This window comes from Anas platyrhynchos, chromosome 1, assembly GCF_047663525.1.
Source record: "Anas platyrhynchos isolate ZD024472 breed Pekin duck chromosome 1, IASCAAS_PekinDuck_T2T, whole genome shotgun sequence".
In the NCBI taxonomy this organism is placed as follows: Eukaryota; Metazoa; Chordata; class Aves; order Anseriformes; family Anatidae; genus Anas; species Anas platyrhynchos.
This window is the reverse complement of record NC_092587.1, coordinates 72,662,302-72,687,733: the sequence shown is the minus strand read 5'-3', so window position 1 is coordinate 72,687,733 and position 25,432 is coordinate 72,662,302. Positions and strand designations below refer to the sequence as shown.

The 25,432-nt window shown below is 41.0% G+C and overlaps 1 protein-coding gene across 10 annotated transcripts in view; it reads left to right on the top strand.

Annotated features, from left to right (window-relative positions):
- Positions 1–25,432, top strand: part of PRR5 (proline rich 5) — a 100,680-nt gene that overhangs the window by 53,881 nt on the left and 21,367 nt on the right. For all 10 annotated transcript variants that reach the window (XM_021278456.4, XM_038173373.2, XM_072041413.1 and 7 more), the window contains 4 exons: positions 5,779–5,827; positions 6,488–6,545; positions 9,707–9,798; positions 12,020–12,160. In XM_021278456.4, the coding sequence (XP_021134131.1) occupies positions 5,779–5,827; positions 6,488–6,545; positions 9,707–9,798; positions 12,020–12,160 (340 nt within the window). The remainder of the gene's footprint in view (positions 1–5,778; positions 5,828–6,487; positions 6,546–9,706; positions 9,799–12,019; positions 12,161–25,432) is intronic.

Sequence of the window (25,432 nt, the reverse complement as noted above, 5' to 3'; positions counted from 1 at the left end):
TAAGTAATTGCCAAAATCCGTCCTTCCTCTCAGTGACAACTTGGACTTTTTGTGAAGCTTCACAGAATCACAGAATTGAAGGGGTTGGAAGGGACCTCAAAAGATCATTGGGTCCAACCCCCCTGCCAAAGGAGGTTCCTCAGAGCAGGCTGCCCAGGTAGGTGTCCAGACGGGCCTTGGATATTTCCAGAGAAGGAGACTCCACAACCTCTCTGGGCAGCCTGTTCCAGTGCTCCATCACCCTCACCATGAAGAAGTTCTTTCTCATGTTGGTGCAGAACTTTCTGTGCTCTATCTTATGACCACTACTCCTTGTCCTGTTCCTGCAAAACACTGAAAAGAGGTTGGCCAAATCCCTCAGTCTCCCACACCTCAGGTATTTATACACATTGATGAGATCCCCTCTCAGTCCTCTTTTCTCCAGGATGAGCAGACCCAGGTCTCTCAGCCTTTCCTCATAGGGAAGATGCTTCAGGCCCTGTATCAGCTTTGTGGCCCTCTGCTGGACTCTTTCCAGGAGATCCCTGTCTTTTTTGTACCAGGGAGCCCAGAACTGGACACAGTACTCCAGGTGAGGCCTGACCAGGGCAGAGTGGAGGGGGAGAATCACCTCCCTTGACCTGCTGGCCACGCTCCTTTTAATGAACGCCAGGATCCCATTAGCCCTCTGGGCCACGAGGACACACTGCTGGCTCATGGTCAACCTGTTGTCCACCAGGACCCCCAGGTCCTTCTAGGCTTCTCAGTGTGCAGTTCATTCATACAAAAAGAAAAAAAAAAAAACAAGAAAGAAAGAAAGAAAAAAAAAAGATAACCACAAATGGGCTAAGAGGGCAAAAAGCTCTGTCTCTAGAGGAAAGCATAGCAGTGGTATTTTTTCAGCCTGTTTGTACACACGTCCAGCTATGGCCTCCTTCCAAAAGCTGCACTCCTGCTATATGCTTCATTTTACTGCTGACCACAGTCATTAACTTCGTGGGGCCTCTTGACTACTTGCAATTAAAGTCCTTTCTCCTGTCATAAATTCAGCTCAAGCCATAACTAAGAAATTACTGATTTCACAAATACCAAAAATATCTGGTTACTACTATTGATATTTCATTCAAAATACTTTATTTGGGTTAGTATTATTACTTAATGCAAAAATATCTGATTCATAAATATGACGTTAGAACTGGGACAAGTCTTTATTTGCCTTAAGATTGCTCTAGATGTACACTCCCTACAAGTACAGAAATAAAAAGGAACAAATAGCCATTACTTCCAGTAAGCAGAATTTGCATATGGAAGTGTTCGGGTAAATGGGTAGTATCAATAACCTTTTTTGACATTTACAGAATGGTAAAAGAAGTTACTTTGTTTTAGCACTTTAATTAGAGCAGACCTGGATATACGTTCGTAATTAAACCTTGGATGTCCAAGTTGACTCACAAGCAAAATGTTAATATTTGAGCGATTACTTTACACCTGTGATGTTTGCACACCTTTATTTTGCTTCAGAAATGCCACATACATTCAACAACTGTATGGCACACACATGGGCAAACATACTCACATATGGCGTTGTCCTCTGAATATGCATCTAGAGGCTTTGTATGCTGATTATTTATGCACTGGTCATTTAAGAAAATGTCAGTGGATGCAAATCTGTACCATTTACTTCTGCTTTACCATTTATTTCATTCATATACACCAATGCCTTTTGACACCATTCTTGTGTACTTGCTCTGGCATTAGGAAGTGTCTTTGAATATGGAGTCACGTACAGCTCAGGAGCCCTGTTACCAGAAGAATTGGCATGTGATTTCAGTCTCTTTCAGAAGCAGGTGAGGGGTCTGGAGAACAAGTCTTATGAGGAGTGGCTGAGGGAGCTGGGGTTGTTAGAAGAGGAGGCTCAGGGGTGACCTTAATTGCTCTCTAAAGGTACCTTAAAGGAGGCTGTAGCAAGGTGGTGGTTGGTCTATTCTCCCATGTGCAAGCTGACAGGATGAGGGGAAATGGGCAAAAGTTGCACCAGGGGAGGTTTAGGTTGGATATTAGGAAAAACTTCTTTACCGAAAGGGTTGTTGGGCATTGGAATGGGCTGCCCAGAGAAGTAGTTGAGTCACCATCCCTGGAAGTCTTTAAAAGACGTTTAGGTGTAGAGCTTAGTGATATGGTTTAGTGGAGGACTGGTTAGTGCTAGGTCAGAGGTTGGACTAGTTGATCTTGGAGGTCTCTTCCAACCTAGATGATTCCATGATTCTGTGAAATAACTGTAATACCCGAGTAACTCTGCTAAAGCTAACGAAGATACACCATACTCCACATACCAGAAAAACCACTGTGGAAAATGCAGTCTCATCAGTGTATGTCCTGTACGTTACTTCTTGTGAATCCTTACTAGGTAATTTAATAGGGAATTGATTCAAAGGTTAAATAATAAAAATCTCTATGAATATACATCCTGCTTAGTACTTCCCTTAGTATATGTGTGTGAATATATATTGGGGATGATTGTGTGTATTCCTTTTCTATTTCATGCATCATCTGATTTCAAATTATTTATTTACACCACTTGTAAGTCAAGGAAGAAAAAGAAGGTAAGGGAAACAGAGGAAGCAGGATGTCCTGTATTAAGGCTAATACATATTTATAGTTGCCTTTTTTCTTTCTGAGTTTCAGGATACTGGTTTGATGCAAACAAAACACATTTTACTGGCATTTCCTCTTTTGTAGCAAGAGTTAAAGCCCAGTAAAATCACGTCTGTCCTTTTGCTTCATAATCTAATAGCTATTAGAGTTAAAATCAGGTAGTATATGCTGTATTAGACTTTCCATTCTGGTTAACATTTCAAGAGCTAATTTCAAAACAAACCGAAGCAGCAGCAACAGGAAGATACAAAAAAAAAAAAAAGACAAGAGCTATTTTAGTGTATTTTATATACATTTTTACTGTCATAGTAATTGATGAAGTCATTAAATAAGCAATAAAGACCTAATATCAGTGATATACAAGTGTCATAAGGCTGCAAAATGACTGTCAGCAAAACCAGATGTATTTAAAATCAGATTCTATTTGATCAGAGATCTTTTTTAGGTTTAATCAGATTTTTACCTGGATTCCAAAAAAAAAAAAAAAAAAAAAAAAAGCAATGTTTTGGATTCAGTTTTGTTGTGGAACTCTTTTAAAACTCTTTTAAATGACTATGGTACATCAGTGCTCTGATGTGGCCCGAGGGCCTCACTATTTCACTAGAAATTAATTAAGCAGCATGAATCATCTGTATTATTAGGGATTCAAAGAGCAAGATGCATTAATTGTGCTGTAAGTCCTTCTTCCACCCTGCAAACAGAGATGTTAATGTATCTATGCTGCTGCTTGGTGTGATTCAGTATTCAGTCCAGTGTATGATTCAGTATTCAGTCCAGTGTATGTAATTAAATACAAGCTGGTTGTTTGGTTCATTCAGAGCTGACAAATGGAAATGTGGTGGGATTTTGTTTTATCAGAGGGCTTGTTATCAGATAGGTAGAACATCATTTTGTATTTCCTGCCCTAAATGCCAGAATTGTCAGTAGAACCTAAGATAGAAAATGAAGATATTTGCAAATCAGCTTTAAAGACTATGAAGAATCCGGGACTAGACTTCTAACAGCTGCTAACTTAAGGAGAGGGCAGAAAATTAAGCAAAACCTGTCAGCATGAAATACCTGTTTTTGCTGTGTGTGTTTGTTGTGTTTTTGTTTTGTTTTGTGTTTTTTTTTTTTTAACAGCACAAAGAGGTATCTGGGAATAAATTGTCTCTAGCATAGAAAAATTCAAAATCGCAACTTTAGTTACTTTAACCAAAAAGTAGTTAAAACAAGATGTTCCACATTCAAAGCAAGAAAAAACTTCAATCGCTTGTAATCCAGAAGAAAAATCACATGTCTTCAACAGTAAATTATTATTTTGAATAAGAATGGCATGATTTGGCTATAGCATCATATTTTTCTCATTGAAGTAAGGGCTCCAATGTTTTGAGACTTTAACAATTTTTGTGGAGGGGGGTTAAACCCTGCCAAGGGATTGTCAAGGGGTATAGTTGATGATGAAGTCTCAGGACACTGCAAGGGTTGTCCTCTCCCATATGTTGTAACTGCATGCTGTTATATGTCATATGTCATATGTGTTATATGTCATATAGTCATTACATGTCTAGCCATATAATGGCCCTCCAATGAAAGACCTATGGCTAAAGCCTTGAGCTGGCTTTGATAATATTTGTGTGTTGACTGTTTGTCTCAGTCAGGTTTGTAGCTGAAGAGGGTTTTGATGCTTATGAGCTTCTGAACTTTCCTTCAGTTTATTTTCTATTTCATTTATGCCTAGAGTGTTTCCACAGGGTGCTATGAGATCTTTGTGGATGTGTTCTCAAGGATAAATAAATACGATATTGTATTTTGGCCCCCTAAGATTGACCTGCTCTTCCTTTCCCTGAACTTTCAGAAGATTTCAAGAGACTGTGTTGAATCCTGTGGTGTTATAAACATCAAACTCCAACTCCTGCAGATCTTTTTGTGGAGCATAGGGATATTCTGGAACTTTTAAAACAGATGTGTATTTGCTTACTAGTTAAAATACTTTATTTAATTAGTTATTTGTTTGTTAAAGACATAACCCAAAAGGATGGATGATAACAAGCCACTAAATAGTAATTTATATAACTACACGAGTGATCAAAACATTGAGTTCTTTAGCTGAAGCAGGTCTTTAGATATTAAGAAGAATTTTACCTCATTTCTTATGGTACGTGAGGTGATCACAATAGGATAGGTTTCCATAAAATGTCAAGACCAGATTGACAAGAGTTGAGAAAGTCCAGTTGGAACAAGATTTTTATATGGTCTGAGCTCTCATTTATGCATTTAAATAGTGACCTCAGTGCAAAGAAATACTAAACATCTAGCATGCGATATGTGAGACTTAAACAATACACAGCTCTTAAGCAGTGTAGTAATTTTTCTTTGGATACAAGCCTTGGGTTTATGGGTCTGGATGAATGCAGTCTCTGAATTTGAAGAATGTTCATGGAAATTTTTTTTGGATGTGAGTTTGAATTGCTCTGTGAAATGAGTTTGTAAGTCTTAGTGTAGAGGCATCGTGAAATGCAGAGCTGAACTATTGAATTTATACCTGCTTTTTCACTGAAACCACACAAAACTTCATCTGTTGCGGGTCCTGACTTGTAATATCATGGCCTCTTTCAATGAAAACAGGCCAAGTTTCATGCCTGAAAGAAAACCCAGAGTATAAACCTGTCTAAGGTTTCTCCCTAAACATTTTGTCACGGCTCTTTTTTGAGAGTTACACAGAACAGAGATGATTTGGCTATGAACACACCTCAGCCAAATCATGTGCTTGTTTGTTGGCTCAGCCACACTGATAGACACAGAGTGCCAAGACTTCTCCCACATTTGCAGACACTAGTCAAACCCTGGCACAGAAGGAGAACAGCTCGAGCATTTTTAAAAGAGTTAGATGGAGGATCAAATGCATCCTCTTTGTCAAATCTCTGTTTCTTTTCATATGTATTCATGAAATGAACCATGTAAAAGCACAGCAGGTGTTTTTCACCACATAGAAATGCTGGTTGAGAGTCTTAGTATTGTTGGCCCCGTTTTATTTTTAGTTAGACATTATTGACAGGCTGTGTGCTCATGTGAAAATATTTTGCTACTAGTAACTTCCCCTTTTAGCACAGCTATTACAATTTGTTGATTACAGAGATCCTTTTCTTATTCTTTTTGATACAGGCAATTATTGAAAACAGAACTGGGATCCTTTTTCACTGAATATTTACAGGTAGGCATGTGTTTTCTTTCATTTAAAATCAGAATATATTTTTAAGTGTTACTGAGCAAAATCTTCAACTCTAAATGCTGATCTGGAGCCCCTTGAAACCATTCAGAGATTTTCATGAATTCTCTATGTTCTGTCATTTATGGGCTAATGAGATTTGGATTTTATATACATGTAGTTGGATAGTGAAACCCTAGCTTATGAAATAGACTTGTGTAGTCAGTGTATTTTTGTATGACATTGCTGTCTTCCAGTGGACTTCAGACATTCACTTATCACTTAAAGTTCCTCAGTAAACCAGTTAATTTCATTGTAGTATGGTTCCTAGGAAAGACATTTAGTTACAAGTACACACTGTCTGTTGAGGCAGTATTCTTCTCTAAGACAGTACAGGCTGTGTGGGTCACCATTTGAAGTCTGAGAAGTATTTTGCATTGCGCAGAGTAGGTGCTGCATCCTGAAAACAGTACGTGATTACAGCATCATTTGAAAAGTGTTCCAAGTGATTTAAGCAAGTTGGACATGGCAGGATAAGTCCTTCAGTGATTGATCATTAAAATGAAACCTCTTCTACTGTCAAAAGTTAAGAAAGAATAAAATGTGAAATATGATAGCTAGAGGGAAGTATAGAATTGAGTTAAGGTAGTCTATTTTTATTTTCAGAATCAGCTGCTCACAAAAGGCATGGTGATCCTAAGGGACAAGATCCGGTTTTATGAAGGTAACTTGGATTTTAGTATGGCTATCTGTGTCTGTCACAGGAGTTTTAGCAAATGTATTTTGAAGGCAGCGCAATTTTTCCTGCAAACTTCCCTTGACTGTGGATTAGCTGGTATCAGTTCATTTTGTTCTGTTGTGCCTTGGTGTTCCTATTTGCTTTCATTAGGGAGAAGTGATTGACTAGAGCGGTAAAGGAATAAATACCTTTAAATTTGTAAATCACAATGAAAGTTGTTTTTTTAAGTACCAAATTGAAAAATTAGATGCAGAGAAGTACCAAGGTCCAATCCCTTGTTCTTCTGGTTTTACTAGCTTGAAAATTAAAAATAGTATAACTGATGTTTGAGATTAAAGCTGAGAAGAAATACTGAAATGTAAGACCACTAAGTGGCTTTCAAATATAGGAACATGTTTACCAAATACAAAATTTCAGCAAGCTGTGAAGTTTTGTTTTGTTTCTTTTTGGTTAGGTGGTTGGTTTTGTTTGGTTGGTTGGTTGATATTTTGTCATTTTGAACTTGGTGTATCACTTCATGATTTGATTTCTCTTTAAAATATGGTCAAGAAATGCTGGTGAGATGAGGATTAAATTGATCGGTTGAACACATGGAAAAAACATGGAAATGTCAGCACAATAAAACTCCAAGTTACGGGAAGTTAGCTGTAGTTTATGAATCTGTTTCATGGATGTGAGTTTCCAGGGCTGGAATCTGGATTTCCAGGCAGCAACACTATAGAGTCCATCCTGTAGGTGGTGGCCCCATGTCTCCCAAAATCCCTGCCACAAAGCTGGGAGCCTGGAAGTTATGGGAGCTCCCGTTCTGAGCAGGTCTCCTCTCCTGGGTCTGCAGCAGCAGGGGTCGTGTGCTCAAATGTCAGGTTGTGCTATATCTAATGGTTTGGGTTTCCCTATCCATTTGATGGTTTTGGGGAGAGCAAAGATAATTTCAGGACACGCTATAGCATGTTTTTGTTCTGCAGGAAGTTTTGACAAGTTTAGCTTTTATTATGAAACAATCAATTATGTTTTATTCTTGTATTTCCTTAAGAAGTTTCAATTAACTTTCAGAAGCACTGTGAAAAGTCCTATGTGCATTTGCATGTCATAGAAAACTGACTTATGCTTCATTTAAATGAGCACTGAGAGTAGCATAGCTTCCTTGAATACAGCAAATAAGTAAGTGTAGGGATCTTTGCCTGACAGTAAAACAAGCAGAATCTTGAAAGGACGGGGCAGTCACATTCCTTGGTGTGAAAGATGCTAATTGTCAACACACTGCAGGAATTCTTCCATAGTCCACAGTTAAAAACCTGCTTGGCAAAAGACGGTTAACTGCAGCCTTTCTGAGCTGCTGCATAGAAATCCATGACTTTACAGAACAAACTGCCCACAAGATGAAAGGAATGTTGCTACACCAAGGGCATGTTTATCACAATAGGATATTTTCATTTGATACAATTCTAGGAGCAAAATTTGAAAAGGGATGCAAGTCTAAATCTTCAGCACCCACATTTGGAACCAAATTTTTAAGGGCTTAGTTTTCATTCAGCCTTGGCTTAAAGACAACTAATTGTTTTACTATTTTTTAAAATCTCTTAAGGAGTAGTTGGAGTTCTCCTTTGTGACAAGGTTTTCTTTCTTTAAAATATTTACAGTATATGGGAGTTATTATGCAGTGGTTTTTGTTATTATTACCACTGCTACAACTGCTAGGAAAAAGACAAATTCGTTGAAAATGAGAACAACCTTTTCAGTCTTGTGCATGAGCGTGGTGTAGGACAGAGAGAATCCCTTTCTGATGCTGCAGAAATGAAGGCCTTGGAAGGGTTCACAAGCCAGCAGCTGCAGTATAGCATGGCGATCCAGATTTGTCACTGGAAGAACTTAAAGTCATCAACCCAGGAATAGTTCAGGAGTTGCAGAAGGCCGGAGCTGGTGCTGTTTGTCATGCACTTTAAAATGCAGTGAGATGAAGTAACTGATAATAAAGATTGGCATTTGGCTAACTTTTAGTGTAGATGTTTTCATGCAAACTTTGGGATGTGTGCACAATTCTGGGCAGGATGTTGCATGGCTGAAGCCTTAACTAATGCTATAAGTATTAATGGTATCTGATTCTGACACCGATTATTGATGGATTGCTATCGAATTTGCTTGATAAGTCATACTATCTTACATGTATGACTGTGAGGTATTCAAATACTTATCTCCTTAATTCTTGCTGGTGGACATACAACTGTCCCCGTTTCACAGAAGAGGGGCACAGGGATACTAAAGAGCTTGCCAAATAGGGGGCAGGCCACTTGGGGGAACACAGATTTGAATTCAGCGTTCAACTGTTGAGCCAGACTTCCTCTCCCATAGCTCTCAGCTCCTGCTTTTGCCTCTGTGTTTTGTAAAATTTTCTGTGAGAAACTCAGTGTCCAGCCTGGTTGTGCAAACTAGCTGGAGCTTCTCTGATCTCTACTGTGGAGTCTTCCACATAGCTGCAGCTGCCCTTTGCAGCTTTTGCAGCAGATTGGAGAAGGCTGCAGAGAACTCACGTCATGGCAGGTTTTGACTATCCTTTGAAAGCTATAGGAAAAAGGAGAGCCTGCCAGTGCCACTTTCTCTTTTTTCATAGGTCTTGGATACAATTGTTTATGTAAGTGGAGATACAGGGAAGCCAAGGGATTAATCTTGAGGTGGTGCTTTGTAGAGGCATCTCCACAGAGGGAGGCTTGCTTTGCTGCCTTGTGGCTTGGAGGGCAGAGGGGGATGTGGTGGGGGAGATTTTTCTGCAAGAATGCTTCCACATTGAATCTGCTTTGTCCTCCTTCTACTGCTGTTCTCCGCAATCTTGTCCAGTAGGTACTACTGCAAGAAGAGGAGATGGTAACCTGGGATATTCTTAATTCCTCACAGGGTTTTTCTGAGCAAGCTTTAACCTCAAAGTCTCTGAGTTTACTGAGAACATTAGATGTGTCATCTGAAAAGACATGAATACTGAATGATTTGATACGCTGAGAGGAATACTAATTCCATGCTACTGAAAGTATCTGGTAAAGGATTCATCTTTGTGTAGAGCTCGCAGATTCATATCATTTCCCGTGCTTTTTAAGCCTTTGCAGTTAGATGATTACAACCTAAACAGTTCACTAGTTTGTTTTGTGTTTTTGCAGGGCAGAAACTACTGGATACTTTAGCTGAAACCTGGGATTTTTTCTTCAGTGATGTCCTGCCCATGCTTCAGGCTATTTTCTATCCTGTGCAGGTGAAAAATTACTCTATTACTATAGAATCTTGAAAAACTGGAAAAAGCAACCTTACTGGTTCATCAACAGACTGATACAATCCTTAACTCTATGTCTCCTTGGGCCAACCTCCCATTACAGCTGTTCTGTATAGTCATGCAAATAAGTTATTTAGGCAAACAAGGGTTTGAAGTGTTTGAGTGAACAAGATGAAGGGGAACTTTGAAAACAAGAGCAGAGTGCAGGGAAGATGGTTGATCCTTATGCCAGCTCACACTAGAAGTCCAAAACCGTTATGAAAAATAAACTGAAATATGCGCACAGTGAAGTAAATGGAGCTGTGTTGACTTCTATGTACATATTTCCTCCTCAGCCATATGAATGTCTGTGAAGTATCTTCATTTTTGTGGAGTTGTATTTCTGAGGTCAAGTTCTGTACTACTCAAAGTAGACACCAGTAGTCAGTAGAATTAGACCAGTTGACATGAGCACAGAATTTGATTCCAGTAGTTTTAAATCCACAATAGATTGGTACTTGATCTGATTTGGATGAAGGCTCAGACTTCTAACTTGATGGTCACAAAACTGTTGTTTATCACTAAAGTCCCAAGGAAATCTGTCCCAGATAGGTGTAAGTGACCTCCAGGAGTTGCTCCTAGATGCCTATAGATTTCAGTGGAATTTTGGTGCCTAAACATTTGGAGAAGCGTCGAAAACTTTCTCCCATTTATCCCAGTGGACTTTATGCGTAAAATAATTGTCCAAATGTTATTGATACTAGCATTGATATCTATAGTTAATTGCAGGCATCAAATCTGAATTCAGTGGAAAAGCTCTAACTTCCCCTGAATTTTGATTCTGAAAGAGAAGAGCTCTGAAAACATACAGGGCTAGATCACCCATTGACTTATGTCTGGCCAGTAGAAAGTTTAAAATGGTAAAAAGAAGGCTGTATTAAAAACATATTGTAACATCATGTGAGATTTTAAGTGCCACATAATCTAAATTCAAAGTGTTTAGGAACCTAGGGATATAGATAAGCTTTCAACATGATTTTCAAAAGTGCTTAACTAAATTAGAACTCACTTAGATGTTTTTGAAAATTGCACCAAGTGCCTCTTTCCACTGTTGTATTCATGAGACACTTCAAAGTAATTTAGCAACGCGAGTCTCCTCATTTTTCAAGTGGAAATAATTGCTAGTATTTTCAAAGGAGCATGAAGGGGGTAAGAGCCCCAAATCTCAGGTAATTTCTGATAGATCTAAGTGTCTGATGTTCTAAGGTTACTTCCAAAAACCCAGCTGGTGCTTATGTGCTCTTGGAAAATCTATTCATTAGCAATTTAAGCAGATCTGGGGGATGCCTTTACTTTGGTAAAAATAATTATACAAAGTGAAAAGGAATAAGCGTGGGGAGGGATCAGGTGTCTTTATTTCCAAACTAAGATAAGTCAGTATTAGTTGAATACTAGACTTTTCAGAAGTGTTGTTTGACTGGCAGCACTCAGAACTGCAAGAAAGAATATGTGTGTATAGACACATATATCTGACAAAAAAGGCCTGATCCCAGCAATTGGAGGAGTTTTACAATTTCTCGTCAGGCATAAGGCAAGTGCTGTTAATCTCTGCAGGCAGAGCTAGCGTCACATTCTTCAGAAGAGATTTTTTTTAAATGAGGTATGATTCTTGTACAGCAAAAAGTTGTTTTTGAAAATTCAGTATGAAAATTCAGCTCTACTCTTCTCTTATATCAAAGTCTCTCAAGCTGTACAGAACAGTGGGATACACAGGTGGGCTGAGTCAGGTTTCACACCATAATTTGAGGAGAGTACCCAGCCAGTGCTCAAAACCTTGGGGAAATAATGAAAATTCAACCCTGCTTTTTAAACTTTTTTTTTTTTTTTTTTTAAGTATACTATATATTTCCTTGCTGTAAGAATAAAAAATATTGTTATATATCTTGCATTCAGGTAAGATTTCTGCCTGCCCTTCCCCCCCATCTCTCATCGTCTTCATGCACAGTTGTACTCATTCATAGTCTGCAGCATTCAGAACTGCTAAACCAAATTCACTGTGCGGAACAATGGGCTATTCTGTGTCCTTTGTTCTATTTTCTCAGCTTTTCACTTATGTTTACCATTGCTGTAATCCATCACAAGTGAAGGAAAGAATTTTCTCTGAGGATTTGGAAGCTTATTTTCACACTGCTCATAATCTGTTTTGCTTTGTTCCTGTTCTAAGGGGAAGGAGCCCTCGGTTCGGCAGCTGGCTCTTCTACACTTTAGGAATATAATTACCCTCAATATTAAACTGGAAGATGCATTATCACGTTCCAGAGCAAGAGTTCCACCATCTATTATTCAGATGCTATTAATACTCCAGGTACACTGGTTACTTTTCTCTGGTTGTTTTCTTTATCTCTCTTTTTCTACTGTATTGCTCAAGTCTGCTTTAGCGGCCTCTGGTTTTAATCCTTCATTGAAAAGTTCTGCAGACTGCTAGAGCTTCTGTGCAATTAAATGTGGTCCTGGTCATATCTAGAAATAGGTATGTAGAGGCTCTGATTGCATGCCTTAAGACCTAGAGGGTCCAAGAATAAAGGCTGATTTTGAAACAGTGAGGCTTAAAGTAAGAATTTTTGCAGGCAGGCCAATGCATGTGGTAATGACATGACTTCCATGAAATGCTGAATGTTGCTTCATTAGCTGCTCTGGACATGAAGATTCTCACCTGTAGTAGGCAACAAAGTGAGTATGTAATTTATGGTTGAATCATAGTCATATTTGGTCACTGGAACCAAATTCTGTCAAAACTGTTGATACAAAAACATTAAGACTGGCCGCTGATATTTGCGTTCAGTGTTAGATTTTTTTAGTAGTGAAGAGAAACAAAAAGAGGAATTACAGGCAAAGGGCAAGTTTAAGAAATTGTTTTCTTAGTTGCATGAGCTTGTGTTGGGGAGAAAGGGGATGAGGGAGAGAGTTGGGAGTAGATTTCCTAAGGGGCTGGGGATGCTGAGATTTTCTTGGCTAGTGGTGTTTTTTGCTGCTGTTGTTTTTTTGTATGTATGTTTGTTTGTTTGTTTTTTAAAAAAAGATTTATAGCAGACAAGGGATATAGTTTCTCACACTTAAAGTTATTCTTCGATTTTCACGGTCATATGAATTAGTACTGTGTCTGAAGTTGTTTTAAAGGGCTGGATAATCTGAAGGCAGGTGATGAAAATGGAGGAAAGAAGTAAGATGACGTCCGCTTAGCCAAGAAATGGAGTTTCATCCAGATTATCGCAGTGCCCATTTGTTGGGATGTATAATAGTGTGTTTAACCTCAGAAAAATTCTCAGAAAAAGATACTTAGGCAATAGAACTGACTATCCCTTACTACCTGTCTCCCTAGCCTCCCTCTTGCCAAATGCTTCTTGAAACTACTGGCTGATGGTGGCATAATAACAGCATTATCAGAGATATTAAGATTCCTATGAGTTCCATAGAAATTAGTTTCTGGAGAGAGGAGAGCCTCAGGAAGCAAGGGCTTAACTGCATAATGAGACATCAAAGCATTCACGTAATTGAGCTATGAACCCAACTGTGTTAACAGATACCAGAGACTCATAGAATCATAGAATCATAGAATATCCTGAGTTGGAAGGGACCCTTAAGGATCATCAAGTCCAACTCTTGACACCGCACAGGTCTACCCAAAAGTTCAGACCATGTGACTAAGTGCACAGTCCAATCTCTTAAATTCAGTCAGGCTCGGTGCAGTGACCACTTCCCTGGGGAGCCTGTTCCAGTGTGCAACCACCCTCTCTGTGAAGAACCCCCTCCTGATGTCAAGCCTAAATTTCCCCTGCCTCAGCTTAACCCCGTTCCCGCGGGTCCTGTCACTGGTGTTAATGGAGAAAAGGTCTCCTGCCTCTCGACACCCCCTTACGAGGATACTCCACATAAGAGATTACCATTATGAAAATCTTAATCACAGGAGGGTTTTCTATCAGGCTTCCTTCCTTAGATGTGAGGTAAACTTCCCATTGGAAGCCAGGCTTCAAAAGTGTCATTGCTGACAGATCTGATAGCTGTGTTGTGGTTTCTTCTTTAGAGGATCTTAGGTATGGGCTTCAAATGAATTTCATAGTGAGCTGGAAACTGAACAACATCCTAAGCCAGAAAGTTCATAGGAGATGATGTGAAGTCGCCAGGATCAGTGCTACAAGAAACAGACTGTTGACAAACCTGCTTTCTTCAACAACCAGAAATGTTAGCAAGGTGGATGTGTGTTTAGGGTAAAAGAACAAATCCATGGGTAAAAGAACAAATCCATTCTCATTGCAAAGCTGTTGGTGAAAGTCAATAATGAAGTGAGAGAGAATTTGACCTTGGGTGTTTATTTCTGCATATGTTACCTACAGTTTTGTGGTGAGGATGGTAAAAGTCCTTTCTCAGCAACAGTTCTGCCAAACTTGTGGTTTAAAATCTAATGGCAATTACAGGAAAAGGTCAGAAGAGGATCTGGGAATGAGCTATTTACATGTACATGCTTAGCAGTGTTAGTCAATAATTGGATTTCAGAGCAAAGACTTTTTCATAAATTCAAATGTCATGTTAAACAAAAGCAATTTTATATGTTTGTAGCATAATAATGGCGTTTACTTGAGATAGGTTAAGTCAATGTGTGAATAGGGCTGGAAGAGAGATAACAGTTCAGCTGCCCAAAAGGCACATGGAAATCTCATGTGTGGATTTCACAGTCCGAGAGAAGATGTGTTGGTGTGGACATTGTTTAATCCCTATTTCTGTCTACTGTGGATATCACTTCTATAAGAAACTCAGTGACACTGCAGCAGAAGTCCATGTTTGGAAGCTGAGTCTAGTGGTGTTGACCCTAGACAGTGTTGAACCTGGCATGAACTGTCCCTATTCTGTGCTTGGTAGCTTTCTGCAGCTACCTTATGTAATTAAAATAGGTCATACTCTTCAAGACAGCAGCTGTAATGTCAACTGAAGGTCACAGTTTGACAAAGGCACATGCTGACATGTACCAGTCTGTCCTGCTAGGCTGGATTAAAGAAGCAGAGATTTGGTAACTTGTACAGGGTGCATCTGATATTGCTCATGCATTAGCTTGTTGTAGTGTAAAGGCAGAGCTCTGCCAGTCCATCAGGAGAAGACACATTCATCATGGAGGTAAAAGGAAGCTTTTTAAAGAGGAAGTGGAAGCTGCAGCAATTCTTGGACTTTACTCATGAGACAGGTGCTGACCCAGCAAAGCACAGTAAGCATGCATTTTACTTGAGCATGGGTTAACTTCATTGGCTTCAGCATGTGAGCAGTTTCATTGACCTCTATGTGGCTACTGACCTATTGCAAGTTACACACATTCCTTGCTTGCTCAGCTGGCCATGCTCTAGCAAGGAGAATAAATGAGCCCCAGCCAAAGACCTCCTGGGTGAAAGGGCCTGAGCAGAAGTTGGTTCACTTACTTCATTGGTTGTATGATTGTTTTGCATTCTTTACATCAAATCTTTTGTCCTGACAGAGTAAAATATTTACTGGAGGTACGCCTACCTGCTATGCATGCAATATGCTTGTATGTGCTATAGCACCCACACCAGTTCTCTGGCATACAGTGACGTGATGGAGGTTGTACGCTTGAACCAGAACCTCACAATTTGCCCACAGAGAAAGATACCTCTATTTCTTTGTCTTTAAGATATCAAAGATTTTTTTAAAAAGGCAGTAAAATATTATTTCTGTATGCGATCCCTCTTTGAAAAAAAGGACTACCTCCATTTCTGGAATAAAGCTGTTACAACTGTTGTAATAGCAGATCTTATCTGAAGCTTTGTTGTAAGGATTTTGAGGATCAAAAATTAATCCTCAGATTAATTCTTAGACTTGTGATCTCCAGTCCAGTGGAGCCACATCTGCATCTCACCAGTGCTACAGCCTTGTTTAATTACCAGTAAGTAATCTATTGGGGAAGAAGCCCTGCCCCAAAATAGATGGAAGGAATGAAATTCCAGTGCTGTTGAAGTTGGTGGGAGTTTTACCACTGCTTGGAAGAAGGGCTTCATACCACTCAAACTTTCTGTTGCCAGCATAGCCTGACCCAGTTACAGAGCACAAACTGAGATGTCAATGCCTTGTGGCCACTTCCAGGCAGCTTAAGCTAAAGTGCCTCCAGGATGCTCCTGTTTATCTTGCAGAGCCTTCAAGAGCAGAGTTGTAACTGAGGAGAAGAACTAAAACCTGCTTTCGAGCACAGGGAGATGCACAGAAGTTCACATCAATACAGCATGTTGTCAATCTCACTTTGATGACCTTTCTCTTCAGGTGGAATTAGGAAGCTGGAGGAAGAGGCATAAACAGAACCAGACATTAGAAAGGAATTTTCTGCCTTATATTGTGTGAATCAAAGAGAGTAAAACTACCACCAGAGGGTAAACAATCTGCCTTATTTCCCAAAACATGTATTGTCAAAGAAGACCTTTGCCACTGAAACTGGAACGTCTTATCTCCAGGTATCTCTCTTGGGGTCTGAGAAAGTTGGAAGAGCAAAATTAGAGTGTTTATCTGCATCAGGATGACATCAGGATTATCTGAGTTCACAGAATGTCTCCAGGTGAGCCAAGGTAGAACAATAAAATGACAGAAAAGCACAACAAAAAAGCTCATGCTGAGAGATATGAGGCCTCACTAAACATAAGCTCTGAACAACAACAACAAAAATAATAAAACCTGTGGTTTCCTTTTTGGCTTTTTTGAGCTTCATTTGACATCCCTTGCCTATTGCATCTCGCAGTAAAGGGAGAAAAAATAGATACCTAAATTACCCTGTGGGACCTGTTTGTTATCTCTAGAATGTTCCTAAATGTATGTGCAACTCCTCACACTTAAAAGGGGTGGAAAAGCACATTGCAAGAGCTGAAAGTGGGTACAGAGAGTTGTTTTTCCATCTCAGCAGCCACACAGCAAACTAAACAGCAGAGTGGTTAAAAACAAAATACCCTTTGCTATCAGAATACTACAGGGGTCTTTCTGTGGAAAAAGAGATTTTCTAGAACGCTGCAGTGTCTGGCCATAGGATTTTGAATTAGCTGGTTGCTTTTGAGAAGTTGTCTTACTAAGTCTCTTAGACCTGAAGCATAGGTTGAACAAAGTGGTGTGGGCGTGAGGTTTCAGCATACTTTTAATTTCTCCCAACTCTACTCTTCTCTCTCCTCTACTTTTTTTTTTTGTAATTCCTGTTTTCTAATACAAAAAAAAAAAAAAAAAGGAATGTATAAATAAATATATTGTAGACCCTGTGTAAATGTAAATCACCATATAGAAAACCTGTACTTCTCCTGGGTGGTGGAAAAATGTGTTTTCCTCCTTCCTGGTGAAAGAATGCCTTGTCTATGTTGTAATGTCTTGTCTATGTTGTATGTATCAGCCCCATGGGCAAGGGGCCAAGTAAGAAATCTTACTGCCAGGACAGTGCCTGACACACAGTGTAAATTACTCCTTCGTTTTATGTTGATATAAAGGAAACTATGCATTTGACCCTCAAGTTTTACACTTCAGAGTATTTTGTAGAAGCAATGGTTGCTTCTCAGCAATGTCCTCTGTCTTATTCTGTCATGCTTATTGTCTTTATGTGTAATTGCATTTGCAGTAATTAAATTGACTGGAGTTTGTTATCCTAGAATGAATTTGTATGGCCATGATTTTTAACAAGGCATACCCATTCATTTTTTATATGAAAAAAATTCTTTTGAAAGGAAATCTTGAAGTTTTCACTAATGAGGTGTACTTTACATATTTAGTATTGCTTTTCTTCTTATGATTTTTTATTATTTTGCTAGTTTGCTGATACTGAGAATCATTTCTGCATGGAAGCAGTGAAAATGCTGGAATTATTTCATCCACATCTTGGGGTATTACATCAAGCAGTTAATGCAGGTTGGGATGTGCTTTGTTACTGATGTAGACAAGAAGCTGGGAATTGATGGAAGAATTCAGAAAAGTGTCAGCAGCAGCAGCCTGAGTGTGACACAGGGGAACCAGGAAGGTCTAAATGCATATTAGAGCTGTGCTGACACTTCTGTAGTCCCAGCCGTGCCAGGCAGGAATGCTAAATAAGCCAAAGTACAGCTTTCACCTGCTTGCTTGTCAGTCTTGAGCGATTCCCCTGCCACAGATGGGGACAGTGGTGTAAGTGGTAAGGATGTGAGTCAGCAACAGTTGCTGGCTGTCCATTTTCCATTTGCAAGCTGTAGGTTTTAAGTTAAGGAGTGAAACCATAACACAACCATTTTTCCCTATCCATCATTTATCAGCAGTCCTGGCTATCGGGGGAGGTCCCAGCTGACTGGCGGCTAGCAAATGTGACGCCCATCTACAAGAAGGGCTGGAGGGCAGACCCGGGAAACTACAGGCCTGTCAGTTTGACCTCAGTACCAGGGAAGCTCATGGAGCAGATCCTCTTGAGAGTCATCATGCAGCACTTGCAGGGCAAGCAGGCAATCAGGCCTAGTCAGCATGGGTTTATGGAAGGCAGATCCTGCTTGACGAACCTGATCTCCTTCTATGACAAAGTGACGCGCTGGGTGGACGAGGGAAAGGCTGTGTATGTGGTCTACCTTGACTTTAGCAAGGCTTTTGACACCATTCCCCACAACATTCTCCTCAAGGAACTGGCTGCTCTTGACTTGGACTGGCGCATACTTCGTTGGGTTAGAAACTGGCTGGATAGCTGGGCCCAAAGAGTCGTGGTAAATGGAGTCAAGTCCAGTTGGAGGCCAGTCACTAGTGGCGTCCCCCAGGGCTTGGTGCTGGGGCCGGTCCTCTTTAATATCTTCATCGATGATCTGGACGAGGGCATTGAGTGCACCCTCAGTAAGTTTGCAGATGACACTAAGTTAGGTGCGTGTGTCGATCTGCTCGAGGGTAGGAAAGCTCTGCAGGAGGATCTGGATAGGCTGCACCGATGGGCTGAGGTCAACTGTATGAAGTTCAACAAGGCCAAGTGCCGGGTCCTCTACCTGGGGCGCAATAACCCCAAGCAGAGCTACAGGCTGGGAGATGAGTGGTTGGAGAGCTGCCAGGCAGAGAAGGACCTGGGAGTGATGGTGGACAGTCGGCCGAATATGAGCCAGCAGTGTGCTCAGGTGGCCAAGAAGGCCAACGGCATCCTGGCTTGTATCAGAAACAGTGTGACCAGCAGGGCTAGGGAGGTGATCATCCCCCTGTATTCAGCTCTGGTGAGGCCGCACCTCGAGTACTGTGTTCAGTTTTGGGCCCCTCGCTACAAGAAGGACATCGAGGTGCTTGAGCGGGTCCAGAGAAGGGCGACGAAGCTGGTGAGGGGCCTGGAGAACAAGTCCTATGAGGAGCGGCTGAAGGAGCTGGGCTTGTTCAGCCTGGAGAAGAGGAGGCTCAGGGGCGACCTTGTTGCTCTGTACAGATACCTTAAAGGAGGCTGTAGTGAGGTGGGGGTTGGCCTGTTCTCCCACGTGCCTGGTGACAGGACAAGGGGGAATGGGCTTAAGTTGCGCCAGGGGAGTTTTAGGTTGGATGTTAGGAAGAACTTCTTTACTGAAAGGGTTGTTAGACACTGGAACAGGCTGCCCAGGGAGGTGGTGGAGTCACCATCCCTGGAGGTCTTTAAAAGACATTTAGATGAAGAGCTTAGGGATATGGTTTAGTGGGGACTGTTAGCGTTAGGTCAGAGGTTGGACTCAATGATCTTGAGGTCTCTTCCAACCTAGAAATTCTTTGATTCTGTGATTCCTCTGTAATGTTTTTAGTTTGATTTCCACTTGGCATTTATTTCAAGGCTTGCCACAGTGTTTTCTCTAGGTGCAGAGGCAGAGGGGTAAGTGTGGATGCTATTAAGCACTGTGAGCTTGACTGACAGTGGGCTTTTACAGTAGTAACTGCAACTCAGCTGCTGCTTCCACACAGCAGACTTTGTAAGATGCGCGTTCATGTGGACCCTCTTTATAACATGGCCAGCAGAAGTCTGTGGCCATAATGAAAGGAACAGATTGTGTTTTGAACTTGAGTATTTGCTAAAACTAGCTGTCAGCATGTTTGACAGCACTGTGTGTTGCCACTTCTCTAACCTTAAGCACTGGAAAAACAGGAGAGCAATAGAAAATGTTCTGGTTGTTTCAGTTTTGCTATGTGTGAACCTGTCTCATGAATACCATGGCGCATAGTACTGGGATGTGCATCTTGTCCATCCTCTGAATAGAAAGTCACTTTATGCTAGTTCAAGGGAGCATGACCACAGCCTTGTCTGTAGCAATTAAACACAGTTGTTTTACAAGGCATTTTGGTTTGTGCAAACTCCCTTCACGTGTTGAGAGTACCTTGCTTTCCATGAAATGTCCCTTGGGTGAAGAATACCAGCCAGTTAATGAAAGGCATGGCTTCTGACGGAGCTGGCTGAACGCTGCGGCACCTTTCTGGGCTGCCCTTGGTTAGGCTGTTCCCATCCATCGGGTACTCTGCCATAACTGCCCCATGTGCTGTCCCACTCTGTGGTAAGGGAGAAACGCAGACCTGTCTGCCTTTGTGTTGCCTAATGTTTGCCTTCAGGATGTGCATGGAGTTACGGTGTATCTGCTGCATACAGCACCTGAGACTACCGTAGGCCATGATGATTTACTTGTGCAACCTTATCCTAGGAGTGAGTTGTTTCAGCTCAGGACAGTTAGGTATGTGTTTAACCTGAGCTAAACTGAGTAGTCCTTACTAAAATATGTATCTGCCCAGGAGTTTGCCTCCATTAGTGGAGCTGGCCTATTAAAATCAGTGCAGGTTCATTGGTAGGCTAATCCTGATCTGATAAATATAGTTAAATTGGTAAAAATCATTTTTAACTTGAATTAGAACGTCCCTGCAGACTCTATAATTGTATTGGGTAGGAGGGAGAAGGTTTTAACTAATTGCATTAGTTCCTACAAATGTCATTTGTGGACCCATTTTGGCCAGCAGACTAAAACTGGCATAAAAGATAGTATAGAAATTTTGACCATTGAAAAACTCTGAGCAGGGACTGTTCCCACGGTACAAGAATCCTTTGAGGCAGGGTGCTTTAATACTGTAATTCACAGCTTGTCTACAGGGGGAACATAAGAAAGTTAATCTAAGCTACCTTTTCAAGAAGATTAATTAAACCTCATTAGAACTCTGTATGGACACACATTCTGAGAATTAAAAATCTAGAAAGAGGGGCAAGTTAAATTAATGACACTTTAATTCTACTTAAGAGGCCTATGCGTAACTTACCTAAACTGCTTCCAGTTCTTAATTTAGTGGATATTATTTCATCCTCCTGAGCATCCCCAGGTAGGCAAAACCACCTGGGAATCACAGCCCCAGCAGCTTGTTGCAGCGTGGCAGGACACACTGCAGGGCCCATTAGGCAGTCACAGTGGATGAGCATCTCTTGGTGATGTCCGGACCACTGGGTCCTCCTGGAGGCTGCAGAGACTGGATAAATCACACGGAGTGAGGCTGCAGCCAGTGGGAAGTGCCTGCACTGTGAAGCAGGCAGTCAAATGGTGTGGGGACAGGCAGGAGTGGCCAACGCTGCACTGCTGGGAGCAGTTTGCCCACACTGATGTGATTGGCAGCGTTGTAGAGAAGTCCCATATAGTTACAGAGGAGCAAAACAAATTGTTTCCTGCATTAATTGTTTGGAAACAACTCCAATAGCTGTTTGCTTTCCTTCAGGAGTGGTTTCTCCTGGGGTTTTGTTGTTCGTCCGTTTCTCAAAGTGTGCTATAGAATTTTATTATTATGGGAAGCAGTGTTTCTATTTAAGCCACCAGGGTGATTAAATAAAATTGCATAGAATTTCCTAGCCTTTGACATCTCCTTAGAAGGTGCATTGGGAAGGCAAAGAGTTGTGAAAGATATGGAAGATATGAAATGTCACCCAAGCTCTGTCCCCAAGCCTTTCCTAGCCCTTTCTGTGGCTGCTAGAGTGGAAGGCTTGTGTGGAGACTAACTGCTTTGTGGTGCATTTCTTCTAAAATAAAAGGCGGTGCTTGCAATCTGCAGAAAACAGGGGAGTGGTTCAGTGAGGTTCTTGGAGTCATCCCTTCTCCTGTGGTGAGCAGAGAGGGTGAAATGTCTTCTGTCAGTAATTTCACAGCCTTACCCTTAGCTCTGTTGTGGCTGTGGAAATAACAGCTGTATGGCACAGTGGTGTGCATACTGTGAAATTCATTAACTTGCCACTACCCAATAATTACAGACAATTAAAAGATAAACAGTTAATCAGGTGACTGTGCAGGCTTCAGATTATGTTCTTTGATTAAAATAATTATCTCTTATCAGCCTGCTGTTGTTTCCAGTAAGTTACCAGCTCCTTGCAGCAAACCCTGTGGTGTAAGGAGGCACCCGTGGGATTGTCCTGTCCTGCCTGGGAGCAGGCCCCCAGGCATTGCAGAGCATCCCCTGTACCCGACAGCCATGCTATGAGCGAACTGGCTGGCCAGCATGGTGTGGTTTTGCTGAGAACTGACCGTTGATCAGAAATAGGATGGGAGTGGTGGGGAGGGGATGCTGCCTTGCCTGCCTCTCATTCCAGCACTGCTGTGTGTGTGCTGCCAGAGCCCAAGGTGCCTGGATCTGGTGCTCTTAAAAATGCATCATCTGTTTTGAAGTTATTAAGCAAAGGTTTGCTCTTTAGTGCTCTTTAGTCCAAACGCAGTTTTGGAAAAAGCAAGTATACTGCAATTACACAGACGCTGGCAAGAGGAGAGCCGTAGCTTACCATGGGTAAGATCTGTCAGAAAGGTATTTGCAAAGTACAGCTGTTGCACTCGGAGTGGCTCTCACATAAAGCAACTATCATTTCTATTTGAGCAGCTCAGAGTTGTCAGCTGCTTCTGCTACTGGCCTCTGTGTATCTCCAAGCCTCCCTTCTTGCCAGCACAGATAGATAAGAGCCTTCTTGTGCTGGGCACTGTGTAAACACAATCAAAATGTGGTCTCTGCTATGGCAGATTGTGCCTGATAAGAGACAGTAAATATAAATGGATGGGCAAATGGGCAACACGAGGAAACAAGAAAATAAACATACTATAACTAATTTTATGACAAATAATAGAAAGATAATAAAAAAAATAAATCCCTCATTCCTCCTGTATCACTCATGAGCCTTTCTTGTGGTTTTATTGTTTAGCTGAAGAGTACAAAACCTTTGAAGAGGCAGTGGGGTATTTCCACTGTTTCTCAAAAAGTCTGAATCATCTGAAGACAGGTGTTTACGCAGTGTGATGCTAGTGCAGCTCCACTAAAACCCCTGTGTATCAGGGGAGGGACTGGGCGGTAGTTTGGTCTGAAAAGTTACAGAATAAGGTTATGTATTTTGCAGTGGTTTTAACATTTAAAAGCAAAGCAAGTAGAATTTTTCCTTCGGGAGGTAGCTGTGTGGTGTTAAGCAAATTAACAGAAAGCATCAGTGAGCTTTGAAAACAAGTAACTTTCATTTCAGTAGTAGGGTCGTATCTTCAAGTTGTACGTCAGAGCATCTGTTGATTTCAGCTGTGCGGTTTTGTACTCCACACTGATCTACCACAGCTCTTGCAAGAGCTGCTGCGTGGCTGGCTCTTGCTGCAGTGTGGAGTTGTCATTGTGACAGGTGACCAAGGTGAAGAAGGGATGGCTATCCTTTTAGAACCACTTCTGGTGGTGACATCCTTAACCCTTGTACTGTTTGTGTTCAAGGAGTACACAGCTCAGTGCTCTGGCTCTAAATTCAGGTGTTGTGTGCTTGTATTTCTGTGTTTCCTTTTTAGCCTCCACATGCTGTATTGCTGAGAGAGGGTGCATGCCCTAGATCCAGGCAGTGACTTTCCAGGTATTTTGCACTGGCAGAAAACTTCTTCAGCCGGGACTGGTAGGTGATCTGGAAGATACTTCTTCCCGGCTCACATGGATGAGTTGTTGGGGATGGAAATTGTGTCAGTGAAATTGTTAAAAATAAAAAATAAAAAATCCAGAACACATAGCTGTGTCTGCTCAGTCTATTCAAGTGCTTCAGAAAAGAAGAAAAAAGTCAAAGCAACAAGGAGGATGCGAATGTTCATTAATGATTTAAAAGGGGTGTGTGGCCATGAAAGGAAGTATTAGAAACCCTCACAAGTAGCTAACAGCAGTCAAGTTAATGTTTGCAGATCTTCAAAGCATTTCTTGGATGTCTCTTCAAAAAAGCCTAGATGCACTGAGGGAGGGCTCTGCCATCCTTTTTTCTGTTTCGAGTCCTCACCTGAAAATAAATGTGCAATGTTTTTTGTTTGTTTTTTTTTTTTTTTAAATAAATGTTAAATGAGAAAAAACTCAGAGCCAAGACTACAGAAAAGACTTAAATGCTCAGAGTTAAAAGTCATAATTTCCTCAGCAAGGTTAGATAAGCTTAATGTGTACACATCAGCCAGAATTTCAGAAGGGAGCCCGAAAGAAATGAGAGGCTTTACGTCCTTAGACATTAAACATCACATCTAAATATTCCGTAACTGACAGGGTAATCTCTGCAAGCTGTTGCACTCGCTTTTCTGTGCACACGTGTTTGCCTGTGAGTGTAATGTGGCAGCACCACAGCATCTGGAAATGCAGACAAACTAACTCCAGCTCAAGTTTATTCCTTAAACAGCTATTCAGAGCACTCAGCTATGCATAGATTCGTTTGGTGGGTTTTTCAAAGTCACATTAGCTTATTTGACTGGAGTGATTGCAGTTCTCATCTGTGCCCAGGGGAGTCTCTTAGCTGCGAATCAGACAACCTCTGGCGCTAAAACTGTGAAGGTAAAAATACGTACCATTATTGGCGGTGGGTCTTTGTTAGCAAACTGGCTGCTCAGCTAGTGCAAGATCCTAACTACTGTATTTAAAGTCTCAAAGTAACCTCCTTACTTCTAGTCATTTTGTATCATTTACTTATCTTCATTCTTCATCTTCTGCTTTGCCTTTTGCAACCTCATATAAAGTGTTTAATAGCAGTTTCAGGAAAAATGATACATTGGACTTCTGTGGGTCAGAGGAAGTGTAACTTCTTATTTGTGCTTGATCCTTCCTGGTAAGAAGAATCCTGTTGCTATCTGTGCAGCCGAGCCATTTCAAAAACTCACCAGCCTAACACAAACCATGTTGGGCTGTTTTGTCTACCTTATCTTTTGACTGTGTCTTGGTGCCACCAATGAAAGAAAGAGACAGCACTGCTTCTCACGCTGACATTGACAGAACTTGGCACTTGCTGGAGATTAAAGTGAATATGACAAGGTTTTTATTTCTGAGGCAGTCACAGGGATCTGAAGTGCTGACTCCTGTCAATACTGCATTGGCAAACTTCTCTGCCTCTCCCTCCCATGAGCACTGTTGTTATGAGAAAAGCTAGAGGGAGAAATGAGACTAGACATGGTTTAACCCTTCAAATATTTAAGACTTTACCAGTGTGCCAGTGGTATTGGATAAAACAAAATGAGGAAAAAATGATGTGAGGCAATGCTGCTAGGGGCTCATAACAAAACAACTTTGACTTGTGTGGCTGCATCTCTCCAACATGTGCAATTTTGCTACTTGTTTCTAGAATTGGACTAGTAATGCATAGGCCATGACCTTTAGTGTTTATAACAGTATTAAATCATTAACATAA